Source organism: Polistes dominula, unplaced genomic scaffold, assembly GCF_049000335.1.
Source record: "Polistes dominula isolate Pdom_NZ unplaced genomic scaffold, Pdom_raw_medaka contig_23, whole genome shotgun sequence".
In the NCBI taxonomy this organism is placed as follows: Eukaryota; Metazoa; Arthropoda; class Insecta; order Hymenoptera; family Vespidae; genus Polistes; species Polistes dominula.
The window spans coordinates 3,135,946-3,155,678 of NW_028300963.1; the positions used below are offsets into that span (position 1 = coordinate 3,135,946).

The window sequence follows — 19,733 nt, forward strand, 5'->3', positions numbered from 1 at the left end:
TTTTTGTCTCTCTCTCTCTCTCTCTCTCTATTTCCTTTTCCCTCCCTTCGATCCCTTCAGCAGCCATCCCTTAAGTTTCGGATACCACACCATTTCGAAGTATGAGAAAACCCCGACATCGACCCCGCCCTTGAAATGAAACAAAAAGCTTCATCACCAACTCTTCTTCTTCTTATTATTATTTTGTTATCTGTTTATTCGTTCATTCTTGATTTCGTCAACATGTATTTTTTTAATTTATAAAGGTGTTCTATTGATAAATGCAAAAATATTATTTAGGATGAATAGAATTTATTTATTAGAAAATTGTTTTTTTTTTTGTTAACTCGAAACATTGATCTAACAGATTTGTTAGTTTGGTTAATATGTATATTACAATTTAAATTATATTTGTATTGATACTTTTAATCGAGAAAAAGAAAAAAAAGGATAAGTTTCTACCTAGCAGAGTTACTCACACCCTAAGGAAGAGTCATCAATTTTTCCCTGGCTCACCCTCGTTCCATAATTTACGACTAACATACGTACGACCTAAAAGTAACGAGAGAGAGAGAGAGAAAGAAAAAAACGAGATAGGAGTAGTGGGGAAAAAAAAAAGAAATCAATTTTTCATTTCCGATGAAATATTCAAGATGGAAAAAGGATCCAGTCGGAAGTAAGATACGAATTGAATTCGATTAATAAATTCCTTTCTATTTCTCACATACATACACACATACATACATACATACACAGAGCTATGATCGATCAATCGAGTTAGGAAATAGAATCGGATAAACACAAATGTTGAAAATTTCGGGCTTCGTCTGTCATGGCCGCGAGTCTCCGCGGTTACGTTTGGACTGGCTTTGATAACGAAAGCGAAGAGGATTCTAGGGAGGAAGATTTAAGAGGAATATATCGTCGACGTGGTGGTGGTGGTAGTAGTGGTGCAAGTATTAGAGGAAGACAAGGAAGAAATCCATTGTTTATTTTACGGCCATTGCTATCGTCGTTACCAGGTCGACGATTTGGTTCAAGGCCAAGAGCCGATGGACAATTACGTCAGAATGACGTTCAGGAAACAATAGTTGCTCAATCTAATATAACTAGACGTCGTTTTCATACAACAGCTGTTCTTGCACTTAAACAGTGCAAGAGAAAACAAACCGCCAGAGTGAGGAAGTGCGTTTGTCTCCCCTCCAATTATGCCCTCGTCGAGTTCCCGGTTGTCTGGTCGGAACTTAGGTTATTTTTCTTTAAACCTGGTCACGCAGGATTATTAATTATATGCTCAATGGGTGTTCGAATACAAAATCCTATTTTTATTTCAAAAAAAAAAAAAGACACCCCAAGAAGACGGCATACTCATTTTGTCAACGATTCATATTTTGTTTACTTTTTTAATTATATTTTTGTAGAGCTAATAGACAGCTTTGCGACGGTGCCATCAGGTGTGCCAAGGACGAGTTATTTCCTGTTCATCGAGCCATACTTTCCGCGGTTAGTCCTTACTTCAAAGCCCTATTCACTAACAGCCTCAAGGGTGGTAAAAGTGAGACTACCGAGGTAGTTATCGATTCGGTTCCCAGTGAAATCTTTGCTCTGATCCTCGATTATGCTTATACTGGGACTTGCAACGTTAATGCTGACAATGTTGAACAACTTTTACCTTTGGCTGATCAATTCGAAGTACTCGGTGTTGTTCAATTATGTTGTCAATTTCTTTTGCAAGAACTCAAGCCGGACAATTGTTTAGGTACAATATGATCATCATCAAAGATTAATCTCTTAATCTTGATCGAATTATTATTTTATTATTAGGAATATTTAAATTTGCTCGTCATTATTTCTGTCGGGATCTCGAAGAGAAAGGTAGAAGATACATTCGTCATCATTTCAAACAAATACTTTACGAGAGTACCGAGTTCAAAGAATTGCAATCGGATGAATTGGAATCGATATTATTGGATGACGAATTAAACGTTAAAAACGAGGAAATAGTATTCGAGGCTGTTAAAACTTGGATCGAGTATAAAATAGATGATAGAAAGATTTATTTGGCAAAATTATTGGAATGTATTCGTTACGGATCGATGAGTTACAATTATTTTCTTGACAATGTTCTCAATTGGAAATACGTTAAGGAAGATGAAGTAAGTGGAAGACAAAAGAATGAAGACAAATAAAAATTGTATTTGAAACGTTGTCTTCATTTCACGTTGTAGGCCTGTCAACGAATATTACAGTCAGCTAAGACTTACTTAACCGAACAGGATAGCAAACAGAATGGTGAAATCGACATGAGGAATCCATTGTCAAGACCAAGAGTACCCTACGAAATCCTTTTTGCTATTGGTGGCTGGAGTGCCGGTTCTCCAACTAGTTTTGTTGAGACTTACGATACTAGGTAATATTGGATTGTTATTAAACGATTAGGGTCACCCTTAAGTGGCAAAGAAATAGATAGAAAAGGGTTTAGAAGATTATAAAATATATGTCTTCACAAAATCATCATATAACACCCTGTGTATAAATATGAATTGTAGAGCTGACAGATGGTTTCTGTCGGTAAGCACGGATCTAACACCACGAGCTTATCATGGGATTTGTGCACTCAATGATCTCATCTACATGATTGGGGGATTCGATGGGAATGAACATTTCAATACCGTAAGGTGTTTCGATCCAGTTACAAAGGAATGGCGTGAACGAGCTTGCATGTATCACGCTAGGTGTTACGTTAGCGTTTGTACGCACGGTGAGATTAAATCCTTGCATTGAAATTGTCATTTCTAACAAATGTCATACCTTGAATTAATGATATGAAAACAAAACAAAATAAAGGTGGCAAGATTTACGCATTGGGTGGTTACAATGGAAGAACCAGAATGAATTCAGCGGAAAGATACGAGCCTCAGAAGAATCAATGGGAAATGATACCCTCGATGAATCGTCAACGTTCGGATGCAAGTGCAGCTGCACTTAACAACAAGATCTACATAGTCGGTGGTTTCAATGGTCAAGAAATTCTCGACTCGGCTGAAGTCTATGATCTTGAAAGCAATCAATGGAGTTACATTAGATCGATGATCAGTCCTAGATCCGGTGTATCATTGGTTGCATTTCGTGATAGTCTTTACGCATTGGGTGGCTTCAATGGTTTCATTAGGCTAAGTTCCGGTGAAGGTTTCTTCAAAATTTATGAAATACCGATCGATAATTAGGTGCGAATCCTTTCTACCTTTTTCTCTAGCCATCTCGTTGATCTCCTTTTAGGAGAACGTTACAGTCCAAATAATTCTGAGGATTGGCAGGAGGTCACAGAAATGTTCAGTCCACGTAGTAATTTTGCCACGGTTATTCTCGACGATATGATATTCGTCATTGGTGGTTTCAATGGTCAGTTTAATATTAGTTTTTGTTTGATATTATTGATGATTAGGTTTGGATCATCATCGTAGATCAGAAATAGTATTTTGTTCTATTAGGTACGACTACTATTGCTTACGTTGAGTGTTACGATGCTGACAGCAACGAATGGTACGATGCCTCACCTATGAATCTTAATCGAAGTGCACTTAGTGCATGTGTGATATCAGGTCTATCAAATGCACGAGAGTATTCTTATCTGAGCAAAGTACGAGATCTTGGTCAAGGTAAATCTTTTTACCTATCTTATTTTTTTATATATTCGAAGTTTTGTTTTTCTAATTCAAATATTTTTTTTTTTACTAAGGGTAACACTCGATTAATATTTCTAATTGAAGTAACAAATTGAAAAACAAAACGTTTGATTTTATAAAGTAACTTAACATTATTAATTTTAAACAAGGATTTATGTTATTAATAGGATGATTTTAAACTTGTGAATTCCCCAATCTTTATAGGGTTTATTTTATAATCATTCGAGAGTTATTGTTAAAGATCTTGTCATTGATATTTAGGACAAGCTACTACAAATAATCGAGGTAAACCTGATCAAGCGGGAGAAGGTCCTACCGAGACAAATGTTGCTATGATCATAGACGAAGCTGTCGGTAGGGATGCTGCTGGACCAATCGATGGTATGGCCGAGGGTGTTGTTGCAAATTATCACGAAGTTAACGACGAGGAACAAGAAAATCTTTCGTAATGTCGTGTAACACAGGAAAAACAGGGATGATATTCTGATTTATTTTTTTTTCAATTATTATTTTAAAAATTTATTAGAACGACAGCAGCAACAAACAACGCGAATGAATTTTTATTTATTCAAATATGTTTTATTTTTTTTTTTATTATTTTTTATATACACCAATATGATATTTTTTTTCTAAATCTTTTTCTTTTTATCTTTATTTTATTTTTTTTTTTTTTTTTTTTTAAACGTTTGTAAAATTTATACACGACAGATTACTCGTACATGCAGATACGATATTAATTTTAATTTCTCTGATTATAATGCGAGTGGATGAATTTTATTTCCATAAACGTTTTAAAATACCCCTCCTTTTTTTTTTTTTATTTCGAAGATAAGCTAGTAGGAAAAAAATATTAATTTGGAAGTTTTTATTCTCCTAAATAATATATTTCAATTTTGTTCGTTATCGTGATTGTTATGTAATCAGAGAAAGTATTTATTGATATTAATAAAAATTATATCACCGCTGTTTGAAAATCTTGGATCAATCTAATTTCATTTCTTCGAAAATTTAATTAAATAAAATATACATATATATAATAAATATGAATAAATTAAAATATTGAACAATCAGGTAGTCTCAGGATCAGCATCTATAATTTATCGTTCATTAAATAAATCAAATAATGAATATAAATTGAATTAAAATATTGAATAATCAGGTAATCTCAGGATCGGCATTTAAATTTATTCATCCATTAAATAAATCAATAAATTTTATATTAATCTATCTCTTTATGTATAGATTTATTTCACTTTTTTTTTTCATATGTACTCATATATTATGTATAGTGTATACATTGTTACATCTTCATTGGTGTTTCTCCCTTAACGACAAACTCCTTTTTACTTTTTCTTGTGCTTCTCTCTCTCTCTCTCTCACACACACACACACACACACATAAACACTCATACGTACACACATACATATTCTCTCAAATCCTTCTTAAGTGATGCACGGATCTTATTTCACAAAAATCGTACACACTGCACGTATTGACAAATACTTTTACATCTGATCTCATTGGTTTAAACTCAATTAGGATTATATAAAAAAAAAAAAAAAAAAAATTATATACAAATTAGCCAATGAACGAACGAGTTATGCGCGTGTTCGTTCACTTTTTATTTATTTATTTTATTCTTAATTATTTTCTATTTGTCTTTTTGCATTTCTGTTCGCAAACGATTTATCGTAAACACTATCGCGATCGTTAATTCGTTCGTACGATTTTGTTGATTAATTTTTTTTTAAAAAGTTACGGGTATCATCGATTTAAAAAAAAAAAAAAAACAATAAAAAAATATTAAAAAAAAAAAAAAGGATTTTTCAATTTGAACAATCGAAGAAATTGTTGTTGCACGTTTACTCGTTCAAAAAATGTCGAGAAAAATTCGTCAAGTAAAATTCCTTCGAAAATTTGTTTCAATGCAAATTGTTTATCATTTTCTTCTGTTTCTTTTTTTTTTTTTTTTTGAATATATTTTTTTTAATTTCTTTTTATTTATTCATCGCGGTTCAAATGATATACGCGTGTTTCATAATATAATTTATAATACATGTATTATAGATAAACAAAACACATGTATATCGATCGATCTATCGATTGATTAGAATTTTATCGTCGGATAGTTTCTTCGTGGTGTGGCAGTTTGTCTCGAAAAATTTTTCTTTCTCGTCAATATAGTATAATATAAACGAGCCGATTAGAAAAATTGTGCCATACGTTGTTGATTTACGATAATTAAGAAATTAACCAAAATTTATTCGACAAGTTAGATTTATATTATATGTATATATATATACGTATATATATATATATATATATATATATATATATATATATTTGACTTATATATGTGTAATGTCAATTCGCAAGGTACACGTATGAATAATAAATTCTCGATACGATATTATAAGAATGCAAGGATACTCATATACAAATACGAGTTTTAATTAATTAATTATATTTTATAAGAATTTAATGAAAATTCCTGTGGCACGTGATTTATTTTATTTTATTTATTTATTTATTTATTATTTTTTGTTTGTTTTGCACTGAGTTAACACTCTATAGTCCGAAGATATTTTTTTATTATTATAAAAGTTTAATAAATTAATAATTAATTAAATTTTTACAAAGGAAACACTGTAGTATGTTTTATTTATGTTTTATAATGAATTTTAAATAAATTTAAATAAATATAATTAAAAATTAAATAAAATCAAAACTTTTAACAGATATTAGATTTACTATGATCTGTTGAAAACTCTAAATTTAATATAAAAAAAAGTTATAAATATAATTTTATTTTATTATCAAAACAAAAATTATATGAAACATTAAAATTATTGAAACAAAATTTGAATTGGAACACAATTTGAATTGGAACCAAATTATTTTCTTATCAAAATAAAAATTATATGGAACATTAAAATTATTGAAACAAAATTTGAATTGGAACCAAATTATTTTCTTATCAAAACAAAAATTCTATTGGAACCCATTATCGTTGAACAAAAATTAAATTGTAATTTTGTAAAATTATGTGAAATTTCAAAATTGTCATAGGACTATAGAGAGTTAAAATAAATAATTTTATAATGATCATTTTTTTTCTCTCTAACATAATCCTACGTTTTTTTTTTTTTTTTTTTTCATTATTATTCTTTTTCAATCTCGTATCTATATTCTTTATACTCTTTGTTCTAATTTATTTTTATTTTTTCTTACCGCGATCGCTGTGTTATCTATGGGTTTTTTTTCTTTTTTTTTTTTTTTTTTTTTTTCAATTCATACATCGTCAGATAACGAGAAAATGAAAATCATTTTTTTTTTTTTATTTATGTTCCGAACGGAATATATTTTCATTTTTATAATAATCGAATCCGTTTGTTTCTTTTTTTTTGTCGTGTAATATGTAATTATCGTTATTATCATTAATTTTTAAAAATTGTTAATATAATTGTTTTTTAAGTTATCGTATGGTCGTATAATAATTTATTTAAGAATGTAACCATTCTCTCTCATACATACACACATACATACAATCATACATACATACATACATACGTAGAATCATACAAACGTTAACATACATACACGTTCTCTTTCTGTATTTTTCATGGGATACCAGCCCCATTGAAAAAGGAAGTTGAATTAAAGCTGGGTCATTCAAAAATTTACAGTGAAACTTAAATCTATCTTTTAAAGAAATTCAATCAAAATTCGCGTACAATTTTTTTTCATTTTTGTTGCAACTCACTTTCTTCCTTTCTTTCTTTCTCTTTTCTTTTGGTTTTCAAAAAACACACACACACACACACATATTCGCGATTAAAAGGAACGTATATTATTTTGTTCGTCATTCATTATCGAATTCAATTCATTCAAAGTATTTTGTTCAAATCCCTTTGACACAAATAAAAACTATGCATAAATAATCAATAATTTGTTTACCATCGAAGAAGAGAATAATAAGGAACAAAAAAAAGAAAAAGAAAAAGAAAAAGAAAAAGAAAAAACACGAAAATTTTCGATACTTAAAATTAGCACCGACGACGACTTTTAAGAGTCTTATCAAGAGTCTTATTGTTTATCAATAATTAATTAAATGCTAATTATACAATTATAATGATCGACAAGCTACGACGATGATGTAAACTACAACGCCATTTTATTTTCACTTTTATCGTTTTCATTTGACTAATTTTTAAATTCTATTTTATTTGCTTTCTTCTCTATCTCTCTCTCTCTCTCTCTCTCTCTCTCTCTCGTGTTCACTTACCCTCCTCACCCCCATCTTTTTCACCCTCTCACGATTTTTCTTTTTCTTTTTTTTTTTTTTTTATTCCAACGACGATTGATCGATCGTAATAGGCGTATTTCTTTCTTGTAGAACGTCCGCTTTGTGTGTTGGTTGTTAAGTATGCATATGGTATGTGTATATGTGTGTTTGTGTATATGTATGTGGTCAAAGTTTTTATTTAATTAATTATAATTCTTCGTAGAGATTGTTACGAGCAATTGAGATCTAGTATTGGAGGGATTTCATATACCTGAAACGTTTTTTATTTACCATCCTTTCTTTTCTATCCTCCCCCAACTCCTTCATTTCAAACTTTTTTTTCTTTCTTTGTCCATTCTTTTTAATAATTATTATTACATTTTCGTAATTTGTTTCTTTTTTATTTTTGTTTTTCACACAAAACATATCTATCCTTGGTTTTTTTTTTTTTTTTTTTTTTTTTTTTTTTTTACGTCTTTCTTCTATTTAAAACGCGGGTATTTTTTTTTTTTTTTTTAATAATAATAATTATTATTATTCATTATTCATTATTCTCGTTTCGTCAAGCACACTTTTCGTCAAAGCTCTTCGTTTGTTTTTAATATTACACAACAAGCTCCTTACAAAATTTCTTTACTCAATTTGTTTGTTTTTTTTTAATTTCTTATTCACGTTCTTATAATTTAATCTTCTTTTAATCCGCGTCGTGCAATACAACACAACACAACAACAACAACATAAAACAACACTTAATGAATACATTCACGAATTATTTCATATAATATTAAGAATTATATTTGATTTAATTCGTGTTAAGTGTTGTCTCTTATATTTTTTTTTCTTTTTCTTTATTCCATCTTCTTTTTCTTATTTTTCATCTATGTTTTTATTACTCTGTGTTCGTTCGTTCGTACGTACGTTCGTTTGTTCATTTTTTTAAATTTTTTCTTCTAATTTATTTATTCCACTCGTCCATCGTCCTTTTTGTTTCAATTTTTTTTGGTTTTTTTTTGTTTTGTTTTATTTCTTGTTACGCTTTCTTATTATTTCGTTTTTTTTTTTCTTTTGGTTTGTTCGTTTTGTTTGTTTGTTCATCATCCATCCTCTCTTTCGTTTTTTTTTTTTTTTTTTTTAAACACGCGCACGGGACGCACACACACTTATCTGAGGTTAACAATTGACATGCGTTTCGTAAACTTTCCTAATTGCTAGACAAATGTATTTGTTTTTTTCTAGCATTGTCTCTTTCTTTTATTCTTTCTTTCTTTCTTTCTTTCTATTTCTCTCTGTCTATCAAACTGACTTCTTCTTTTCTCTCTCTCTTTCTCTCTCTCTTTCGTACTTATTTTAAATTTTTTATTTAATTCCTTTTTTGTTTTCTTATCTTTTCTTTTCTTTCAAATATTTCCGCGAATCGCTGACTCTTATACGTATAAAAATTTATTGTTTATGAATATGTTTGTGAAAAAAAAAATAAAAAAAAAAATAAAAAATTACAATTAGAATTAATTTTAAAGATTTTAATTAACACTCCCCTTCTCCGTAGGCCAAATTAATTTCGTATGAATTTGTAAGAAACACAAATTAATAAATTTATTTATAATAATTTTAAGCTATAGTTAAAAATACGCGAACGTAATTATATTTGGGCATGGGGGTTGTTAGTTAAGAAAATATTTATTTTAAACGCGGACCAAAATTTCGATATGTAATTTTCAAGTCATATGGGACTTAACGGAAGGTTTAAGTATATAATTTGAATTATATTTAATAAAAATTATTTATAAATTCGATGGACACACGAGGCATTTCGATGAAAAATATTTAATCTAATTAGATTAGAAAATGTAATTAACGTTGTTTTATTTTTATATCAAGTGAATGAATAAAATGCAGTTATTATTAATAAATAAATTTTTTATTTTAATAAATTATTAATACGATAGGAGTCAGCGAAACACTTTCAACATACTTTTGAAATACGCGATAAGTATGTTTGTATTTAAATATTTGAAATTACGAATCGATTACGCGATTTTTATTTTCTCTCTTTTTTTTTTTTTTTATTACGAAATTTTTCAAAAAGAAACGAAGAAAAAAAAAATAGGAAAAATCAAATGAAAAGAAAAGAAAATACGAAACTATACACACGAACGTTTATATATATTATACATTGCGACGCAGAGATTGGTCAACGTGTGTAACCAATTACGTTCGATCGATGGGTCTCTTAAACTAACCTATTTATTAAGATTTACGTATGATTATTTATCTTTCGTGATAATTATCGATGAAAATTATTGGCATTGTTCAATTTACGAGGGATGATTCGTCGCGATGAAATACTCGAGAATTTCTTTTTTTCTTTTGTATTTTTTTTTTTTTTTTTTTTTTTTTTTTAAATCGTTTGCAAACTTTCCTAAAAATTGTTGTTCGTAATCGTAAACTCGACGGGAATAAGCTAGGCCGAAAAAAAGATTTTCTCGAATCGATTCGAATCGCGAGGGAAAAAATCGTTTACTTATTTTAATTTTTTTATTTTTAGTTTTTTTTTTTTTTATTAATTAAAATGTAATCGTTTGTTTTATCTTCTTCTTCTTATTCTTCTTCGTCGTTTAAATCGAACTACCTTATTTATCGTACGACATATCATCTCGCTTACCTTTTACGATCAGAAACGAAGATTATTATATTTCAATTCATTTCAATATCGTTTCATTTCTAAACATAGAATTTCTCGTTTCTTTAATATACGTATTTTTTTTTTTTTTTTATTTCTCTCTCATTAATCATTTCATCATCCTCCATTTTTTGTTCTTCTCTTGCCGTTTTCTTCTTCTAACTTATTATTTAATTGGAATAGTACACAAAAATCCCGTGTGAATGATGAATTTATTTAATGTGTGATCGATCCAACCCTCTCCCTCCCACCCATGTTGCATGTGTTCCCTTATCTGAAATATTTAAGACCAGCAACTAAGAGAAATTTCTCAATGAAAAGCTCAGAGTCAAGGACGGCGATGTGAGCTGCTCGGCCGATAAGTGCATTTGCTGTCGGTGGTAGTGCATGATGGACATCGTATCTGACCAAACTCACACCTGATGCCGACATCACGGGATAAAGTATATTGTGCACCATCTCGCGATACGCTGCCCCTATAACAAATTCAAAATATCAATCATTATACAAATTGTATACTAGAGGGGTTGATTAATTAATATCTCTATAGTTCTAAATTTGTATTAATTGTCATGAAATCTTAACGAATACCAAATAGCATTGACAAAGATAACTAAAATATTGTTTCATAATTATTAGATGGTTTTTTTAAAAACAACAAATTATTATTACAATGTTTGTGTATTTAAAAAATCTAAATCAATATTTTTCATGTCACATTTTAGTTAATAAATGAAATATGAAAATATTGCAATACCTTGATCGGACGGATCACGCACGGCAGCCTTGCAAAGTTCAATTCTCGCTGAATGAAGGGGTACGTAACGATCTTGAGCGCTTCCGCACAAAAGTACGTGTTTGAAATTTTGCAAATTGCTTTTTTGGCTTAAACGAAACATGAAGGAACGCCTGACGTCTGGCGAATCCTTCATTGCCAATTGAAGCAACGATCCGGACTTTTTCCATTTTTGCATGAACCACATACCTAGGGGTGTAAAATATGAAATCAAATAAAAAAGTATATAACTATATTAGATTGTTTTAAAAATAATAATTGTACTAACCAGCATTAACCAATCCACTGGTATTATAAAGAGTGCCTAAATGAGGTCCGCTTAAACTAAGGAAGGTGTGCAAACGTGGAATTAATGGCCGAAGTTGTGGTCGTGTTAGAGCACTTCGAATAATGATGGTCCCCAAAGAGTGTCCGATGAAGCTAACTTTAGTTGGATTCAAGCCCGATATTTCAATGTGATGACGTATCTCAGCTACCAATCTATCCGTCATAGTGTCAAAGTCCGAAAAGGTGTCACCCTTCAAAAACAATTCGTTCAATATTAATTGAAGATTAAAGAAACGGGGAGAGGGGGTGTTATCAAAAAAACTTACTTGATTTTTTTCGGACATAAGAAAGTCCAAGTGTGCCCCAGGTAAACCCAATTCGAGATAAGTCTTGACGAGACGTAGATCAGCTGCATTACCATCGAGTCCGTGTACGCAAACGATCAGGTGAGCACCTTCCGGTGAGAATAGCCGGTACTCGTCGCTGATGTGGAAATACGGCAAGGTTGAGGCCAGGCTTGGGTAATCGCTAAGAGGCACATTCGATCTTAAAGGTTGTTGAATCGACGACGGGTTCAGAAGTTCACCGTATCCGAAGGAACGGGCACGCTTATGGAAGCGATACTGCGCTTCCTTGCGTTCTCTAGATAAGGGGTAAGGTAGAACTTAAAATACCAACGGAAAGGTGGACGTTTGGAAATGAGAGAGAAAGAGAGAGAGAGAATGAAAGAAAGAAAATGAAAAAGAAATGTGGTAGCGGTGAAACAATTCAAAAATAAAAAACAGCAGATTATTGCTAGCTTTGGTGCTGATGAAGCAGCACACGAGTGCTAACATTATTGCGTTAGCGAAAACAAATAAAAGATTCGTTTCAATAAAAAAAATGAGGAATTTGTAGTTGGAAGAGTATCGGAGGGACCAAAAGCACGATCCTTAAAATATTCAAATGTACACACCTGTAAATTCTACCGGAGAAGCTCATTTGTCGTTTGAATTCTTCCTTACACTTTTTAAAGTTGATCAAATCGTCCTGAGTACTCTGTAAGAGTTCTTTGCCTTCTTGATAACAATCCAAACAAACGGTACCACCACCATAAGCGTTTTCTCGATTTCGTTGAGGACTACAGGGTGCTGTTTTGTTTTGTTTGGGACTCCTAGTTCTCTTGACCGTTTCGTAAACGTGATAAAGAGGATTGTCGATGGGTGCTGGTGGATCGCGAAATTCTTCCGGAGGTGGTGGCTCGTCTTGAAACATTTTAGGTGGTGGTAATCTAACTTCTTCGTAAGAATGTTCAATAGGACTACTACTTTCCTTAACTGGACCTGTCTTTTTCGGCACGATTTTCGAAAGTTTTTGACGCAACTGTTCGCTCGACAATCTTGCATTACGTTTTTGTTCGGAACTAGAAGTATCACCGCTGCTAACCCAACCTGAACACTCTGACGTCAAATTGCTAGAGCTCGAACTGGTCGTAGGACTACTCGGTCGAGTGGACGGCGGACTAAGGGGATTTGGAATGACGGGAAGATTATTGCTAAGGCTATCTTTGCTATCGCGAATCGGCATGCACGGTAGCGAAACGGCACTACGTGGTACTACGATTTTGTTCTGTGCCACGGGTACGCTGGCACATCTCAGTCTTTTCACGTTGGGCGGTTGTTCACCTGTACTTGATATTTCGGATGACGGTGTTCTACCGTTTGTAGCCGGTATCTCGTTAGGTGATTTTATCGGTTCAACCTACAATTTAATATTAAATCTTTAGATATTTCTTTTTTCTTTCTTTCATTACACGCTTAACGAAAATACAAATGATAATTACCTTAAGAATAATCTTATTATTATTCTCAACTTCAAGAACATTGGTCGTAGGTGCTGGAGGTGGATGACGATATTTAGGCAATGGTGCCATAGCTGGATCCTGATAAGCTGCAGGTGGTGGCGCAGGTTTCCTATTCCTATGACCACACTTTCTACTTTCTTCGGTAGGACGTTCGGTGTCTAAAACGGGTGCTGAATGTGGCCTCCTACCATGTTTGTCTCTTCTTCTTTCAATACGGGTTGTTTCTCTTTTTGGTTCGGCCTTGAGCGCGATCACTTCGTATAAGGGCTCATTAGGCGTGTCCATAGTTCTTTTATCACGTTGACCACTTACTCTTTTCTGTTGTTTATCATCAACGTAACACGACAATGTTACACCGTTACGAGGTGATTTGGTCACTCTGTCATCTTTCCTTTTCGTTCTGTCCCTTCTAAACTCGCAACAATCGTTTCTATCAACCTCATCTATGAGTCTGTCCGTACTTTTTGGTCTCTTAGGTCGATCAGTTTCGTCACGTGTGCGTCCACTGGTACCGTTCGTTCGATAAAAGAAAGAATCCGTTGTTGTCGATGAGTAATTCGATACTCTGTACAACGGTTCCATCAACAACGAATGACTGCTCGTCAACGTTGTCCCACCATTCATCGAATCCTGCGTTATTGTGTTATCCCGATTGGATTGTCCGTGACCGGAACTCGTTTTACCAATCGTATGATAACGCCGTGAATCCAATCCGTTAATTTGATTGTATTTGCTACCTGTTTGATGTGCCTGTTTCCTGGCATTTCCACGATACGTTATCCTATCAAGTGTAGCTGTATGAAGCGGTTGTTGTGGTTGTTGCTGTGGTTGTTGTTCGTGCAAGAAACCATCAGCAACATTGGCACCAGGTTTACCGAGAGGAAAATTATTTTGATCGTTGTTAGAGAGCCCTTGTCGTGTTAACAATCGATGACTCCTAGGTTCCAATCGTATTCTTCTGGTATCCAAAGAATGAAAATCTAAAGAAAAATATAAAAACGAAACTATCATAGAAATAATGTAAATAATATTGGATTGCTTGAAAATCAATAAATGGCATCATTTATATACTTGTTGAAAGTATTTAAATATTCAACAGATGTGTAAAAAGTGACGTGAATAAATCACAGAGAGAAAATACGAAAAAAAGAAAACAAATAATACCTTCAGACGTGTGAGAAGACTTGCTCTCGGTATTCAAGCAATCAGCCAGTTGGGCCAAATCCAACGTTCTGATATACGAGGGTACTGTTAGATTTTGTTCGCAGGATTTAGCGTTGGGCCGATAACCAGGCAGCCGAGTATCCGATGGTAGCTCGGGAAACATTGCTACAAGTAGTGAACCTATGGATGTCGATTGTGGATCGACTTGTTGTCGATTTTGCACCAACATTTGTGTGGATTTGGCTCGAGGCAAAGGTATCACCGGAGTTGAACTCAATGATGGGTTTGGCGCTGAACAGGCCTGTTGTTGTCCAGACGGTGGGAAGAGGGTGTTGCTGGACGGTACCGTTGACCTTGGCCTTCCTCTCGATGGAACTGTCGCTGGTGGAGTAGCATTTCTCATTCCACCACGTTGTTTAGGAAACAATTGGGTCGACACCGATCTGAATTTTAAAGCCGAGATGAATTAAACATTTTTTTTTGGAAACAATTAAACATTTAAGATTGGAACGAGGATCTAACAAACCTGGGTAATGTTTTAGGCGAAGTTCTTGGTTGCAATGGCGCCATTTCAGGACCTAACTGATCGAGAGATTTGCTATGCCTGGCTGGTAAAGTCGAAGGGGTCGTAGCAAACCTCGCATGCATCGCTCCGATGTCCTGTGCAGCACCTTCACTTCTCGGTGACCAAATTCCCATCGTTCTGGATCCCAGAATCGCGGCTATTCCACAACTACAATCGTCCATACTGGGAACTAAAAGATAATATAATTATATTATAAATATAATATATAATTATTCTCAATCAATCTACAACTGTTATTCTTACTACTGTTTCTATGTCTCTGTTGCATATCGGCATATTGATCTTCAAAGATCAAAGGCAACGAATGAAGATCCCCATCCAATTCTGGACAATGAACCGGTAACGGTGGTAATGATGCCAGATAACGTGATCTTCGTGCTGCTTCACTAACTGCCTGATAAGATTGATAATTAGCATCGTAACAACCTGCCGCTGACATTCGTGGATTTTCCAACACGAAGAAACCTTCTGCGAAACGTTTAACCTGTACAAAAAAAAAACATAAGCCCAATTAATTGAGATCAGAATCAACAGGTCTTAAAAACTTACTCGCAATTGATGATGAATTCTAGCGAGATGTTGATGAACAGCTTCACGTCCTGAGAATGCTTCCAAAAAGTTTTGCCAAAGGAGGATATTTTGTGCACAGAGTTGAGCTATGTCTGCCTCTTCCGTGTCCATCATCTGTTAATCGTGAGATCACGCGTGTTATTAATTAAAAAAAAAAAATACTTTTATCAAAATTAGCCAAATGAAACAAAAGTAAACCTTGGTCATTTCTTTGTGCGATTTCTGTGCAAGCTCGAGTGCCCTTTGTTGCCAAGATGGTAAAAGTCTTGCTAAATCGGCCAGATCATTCATCAGGGATTCCCTAGCGGCTAAGAGTAATCTCGTAACTTCTTGTTGAATCAATCTGGCATGTTGCATCCTTGTAGCTGAACCTACACACCTCGTAGTACTTTCCTAAACAAACAAACGATCAACAAACTGAATAGATGCAATTTTAGTTTCGGTTCAATGATATGCTGTGAAAAAAAAAATGAAAGAACATGTGGTTCATATACGTAGTTTTATTCGATATTTCATATCACATATTTATGTTAGTTATACTTGTATAAAAGTATACAACTATAAATAAAGCACACATATATAAGCATTGTATATAAATGTCACATATACATGTGACAATAGTCTATAGATAAAATGTGTTCTCGTTTTCTATAGACTATATACGTCACATATATATGTAATGCATTAAATTAAAACGGCCATTGGACAATGTCACACATATATGTGTGACGTTGGACTTTCGAAACATACGGTCACGTCACTCATATGTAACATACGTTCCATGCCACCACACCGGTTCGCAAACATCCCACTTTGAACTTTCCGTTCGGGTCATTTGAAATTGTCGTTATTTTATAACGTAGGTGTCGTATAATAACCTGTGCAACTTATATACGAAAAGTCATCATAAATCACATGATGAAAAACAAAAATCAATGAAGCTAACAATATTTTAACTTACAACGTTTCCAAAAGTTGCGTTGTTCTCGTTGTTTCCTGTAGTTGGTTTAAACTGCAACCATGGTTTTCCACCACGTGGTGCGCTACAAATTGTATAAAAATACACGTTGATTAATTACTTAATTATTAAAAAAAAAAATAAAATTACAAATTTATTTAAAAAACAAAACTTACCAACTTTGAACGTAATGCAGGATACTCTTCCTGATCGTTTGCGTGAGACAAAAAAGAAACAAAATAGCGATAAGACAATAAGAAAAAATCAAAATACAATATAATATAATATTAAAAAAGTCGTGATAAGGGATAGATAAGGAAAAAGAGAGAGAGAGAGAGAGAGAGAGAGAGATACCGACTTGATGTACGGCTGATGAAGCGCCACGAGGCAAGCGTGGATCGTGATGGATACGGCGGCGAGATGAAAGTAATCGAAGAGTACCGGGAGATGATAATGGAGGCCCTTCGTTGGCGCGAAGTTTAGCTGCAATGCCCTGAAAAGGAATCGAACGGAGAATAATGAAAGAACGAAAAAGAAAAAAATAGGAAAATAGTGAGAGAGAGAGAGAGAGAGAGAGAGAGAGAGAAAGAGAAAGAGAGAAAAGAAAGGAGTAAAAAACACACACACACACGAGTGTTTCGAAAGTATCGATTTTCGTTCGTTTCATTGGAAAGTTCATAGTTGTGTTTTGTTTTTTAATGCGTGTAAGTATTCTGTCTATTTGTATATATGTGTAGTATGTACATGTGAGTCTAAGTTTCTACAGTGATCGAGATAAACCGATTGTAAATGAGTAAGAGAGAGAGAGAGAGAGAGAGAAAGAGGGACAGAGTAAAAGCAGCCGTTAAAGTGCTCACCTCGATGACACGCATGCCATATTTCCGGGTTGTGTATTTTCGCTGAACCATAGTTCGACGCCAAGAAGAAAATGTGTACGAGACAAGGCCTCCTCAATCTTGTGACTGTGTACAAGAACATGAGCTCGAAATAGTACCGATGTACCTAGTGTCACCTCTTCATTTCTATACAGGATTGGAAAACGTTTACTCGTGCCTGGTGCCTCCAACGAATCTAAAATGATTGTCATCACTTTTTACGTTCCCCTAGTTGACGAGTCACCCAATGAAAAAAGGATGACCATGATTTGATTAAACCCAAGTAAATTGATTATTTCTTTCCTAGTAAAGATTTAACGATTCTTGGATTGTTTCATCTCAATCTAATATTATTTAACATTTTTTTTAATTTATGAAAATATTTTTCTAATGTACAAATTCATTGTTTATAAAACAAATTAGTTAATAAACTACAATTTCACAACATTTTATTTTAAATTGATCGATGTACGAATACTTTTTACACCCATTGTATGTATAAGGTATATAATTTAAAATTAGTAGATCCATTTAGGAATTTAATAATGTTTATTTAATAATAATCAATTACTCAGGTTTGATGATAATAATGACGATGAAATAACTCACGATTGCGCAGCTGATTGACTTCCACCTTGACAGGTAATTTTGGCGACACTCGAAGAGCCGTCCGTATTTGGTAATATCTACGTTAACAAATATTTCCAATTATATGTCAGGATTAATCATAAAAAATTCCTAAGTTCTTTAAATTAACATTAGTTTCACTGGCATATAAAATTAATTGTATTAACATCGATTCAAGAAAAAAAAACGAAATAACCCTATCTGAAACAACATAAAACAATAAACAACACGAACTATTATCTCACCCTAAATATATTGATTTATAATAAAATTATTTCTAATGAAAAGAAAATGGTAAAAACTTTGAGTTAAAAATAAAAGAAATAAGAATAACACCATGATTTTTGTCTTCATTCATACAATATGGGGGTTTGAATAGTTTTCAATATTACTAGGGTGATATTCTAACTCGAATTGGACTCGTAAAGGAAGCTTCCAGAGCTTTTTTCATAAGTATTGCAATCAAAGAAGGCTTTTTCAATACTATTCCTTCATCTTCTATTTTTTTCATTTTTTTTTCTTCTTCTTCTTCCTTACCCTCGTTGAAAGAGGTCAACATTGTAGAACTTGCAGAGCTCGAGGGAGAACTCGAGGGTGGCCTGTAGATCGCTCATCTCGATCCTCAGGATGGAAGGAATCACCCCTCTCTCTCTCTCTCTCTCTCTCTCTCTTTCTCTTTCTTTCCTTCTCTTCGTTTTTCTTGGCCAATCACCTTTCAATCTCGATTCTACCTAATCGTGCGAGGGCCAACTTTGTGCACTACGACGATGTTTCGTCTGCTTAGATGCTGTTATACTCCTTCCACCTGCCATCCTTCCTTTTGGACCTTCTCTTCAACGCCAAAGGTCCTCTGCCAAAAGATAAAGAAATTTACGTGACTTGAGTGGTAATTCTATTATTATTATTATTCGATTTTATTTCTTAAAAATCAACTTTGTTTCAAAGTGGGCTTTTAACACATTGAAAACAGGTCTCGTGCTATTACAAGGGTTCTTTTGTTTTACGATATGTAAGGGTATGTTGTAAACTTTGGATATATTTTTTACTTGTCATTGTTTATACTATTAATATAAATATAAATATAAAATATTCTGCATTTGTCTAATTTTTAATTTAATTTAATTTTTAATAAAACTTATGCATTAGATGATAGTGTACTAGACAAAATTAAATCGAACAATATCTAAAATATATATAATTTAATGTATAATAATATATTATATATTTTAATTTAATATTTTATTATATATAATTAATATTTATTATATATTATAATTTAATATAAATTAATAAAAATTAATTTGTAATAGTCCAGTATCTGTTTTGTTCATAAGACAAGCAACGTGAATACAATGTGTTAATTTTATTTTATTTTCTTTTTTGTGTAACAACTAATAAAAAAAGAAAAGAAACGAA

General features: G+C 32.7%; 2 protein-coding genes across 4 annotated transcripts in view; one reads left to right on the top strand and one right to left on the bottom strand.

Moving 5' to 3' along the window:
• Positions 1-204: 204 nt before the first annotated feature.
• LOC107065189 (uncharacterized) lies at positions 205-6,956 on the top strand. The gene is made up of 9 exons (XM_015318639.2): positions 205-1,227; positions 1,401-1,738; positions 1,804-2,135; positions 2,208-2,389; positions 2,529-2,740; positions 2,827-3,162; positions 3,259-3,381; positions 3,471-3,638; positions 3,927-6,956. The coding sequence occupies exons 1-9, from the start codon at positions 812-814 to the stop codon at positions 4,112-4,114; spliced, it is 2,295 nt and encodes a 764-aa protein (XP_015174125.2). The 5' UTR covers positions 205-811; the 3' UTR covers positions 4,115-6,956.
• Positions 6,957-9,172: 2,216 nt separating this feature from the next.
• The window catches only part of LOC107065298 (protein FAM135A), a 28,243-nt gene continuing 17,682 nt past the window's right edge, over positions 9,173-19,733 (bottom strand). Inside the window, exons 2-18 of one of the 3 annotated variants that reach the window (XM_015318866.2) lie at positions 18,855-19,167; positions 18,300-18,376; positions 17,673-17,886; positions 17,174-17,308; positions 16,992-17,021; positions 16,819-16,900; positions 16,056-16,250; positions 15,837-15,971; positions 15,531-15,771; positions 15,228-15,456; positions 14,702-15,144; positions 13,517-14,517; positions 12,650-13,434; positions 12,021-12,336; positions 11,696-11,945; positions 11,389-11,616; positions 9,173-11,107 (exon numbers count right to left, since the gene is read on the bottom strand). In XM_015318866.2, the coding sequence (XP_015174352.1) occupies positions 10,902-11,107; positions 11,389-11,616; positions 11,696-11,945; positions 12,021-12,336; positions 12,650-13,434; positions 13,517-14,517; positions 14,702-15,144; positions 15,228-15,456; positions 15,531-15,771; positions 15,837-15,971; positions 16,056-16,250; positions 16,819-16,900; positions 16,992-17,021; positions 17,174-17,308; positions 17,673-17,886; positions 18,300-18,376; positions 18,855-18,931 (4,644 nt within the window). In that variant the 5' untranslated portion in view covers positions 18,932-19,167 and the 3' untranslated portion in view covers positions 9,173-10,901. The remainder of the gene's footprint in view (positions 11,108-11,388; positions 11,617-11,695; positions 11,946-12,020; positions 12,337-12,649; positions 13,435-13,516; positions 14,518-14,701; positions 15,145-15,227; positions 15,457-15,530; positions 15,772-15,836; positions 15,972-16,055; positions 16,251-16,818; positions 16,901-16,991; positions 17,022-17,173; positions 17,309-17,672; positions 17,887-18,299; positions 18,377-18,854; positions 19,168-19,733) is intronic. The other 2 variants (XM_015318869.2, XM_089172845.1) reach the window with 2 other exon arrangements.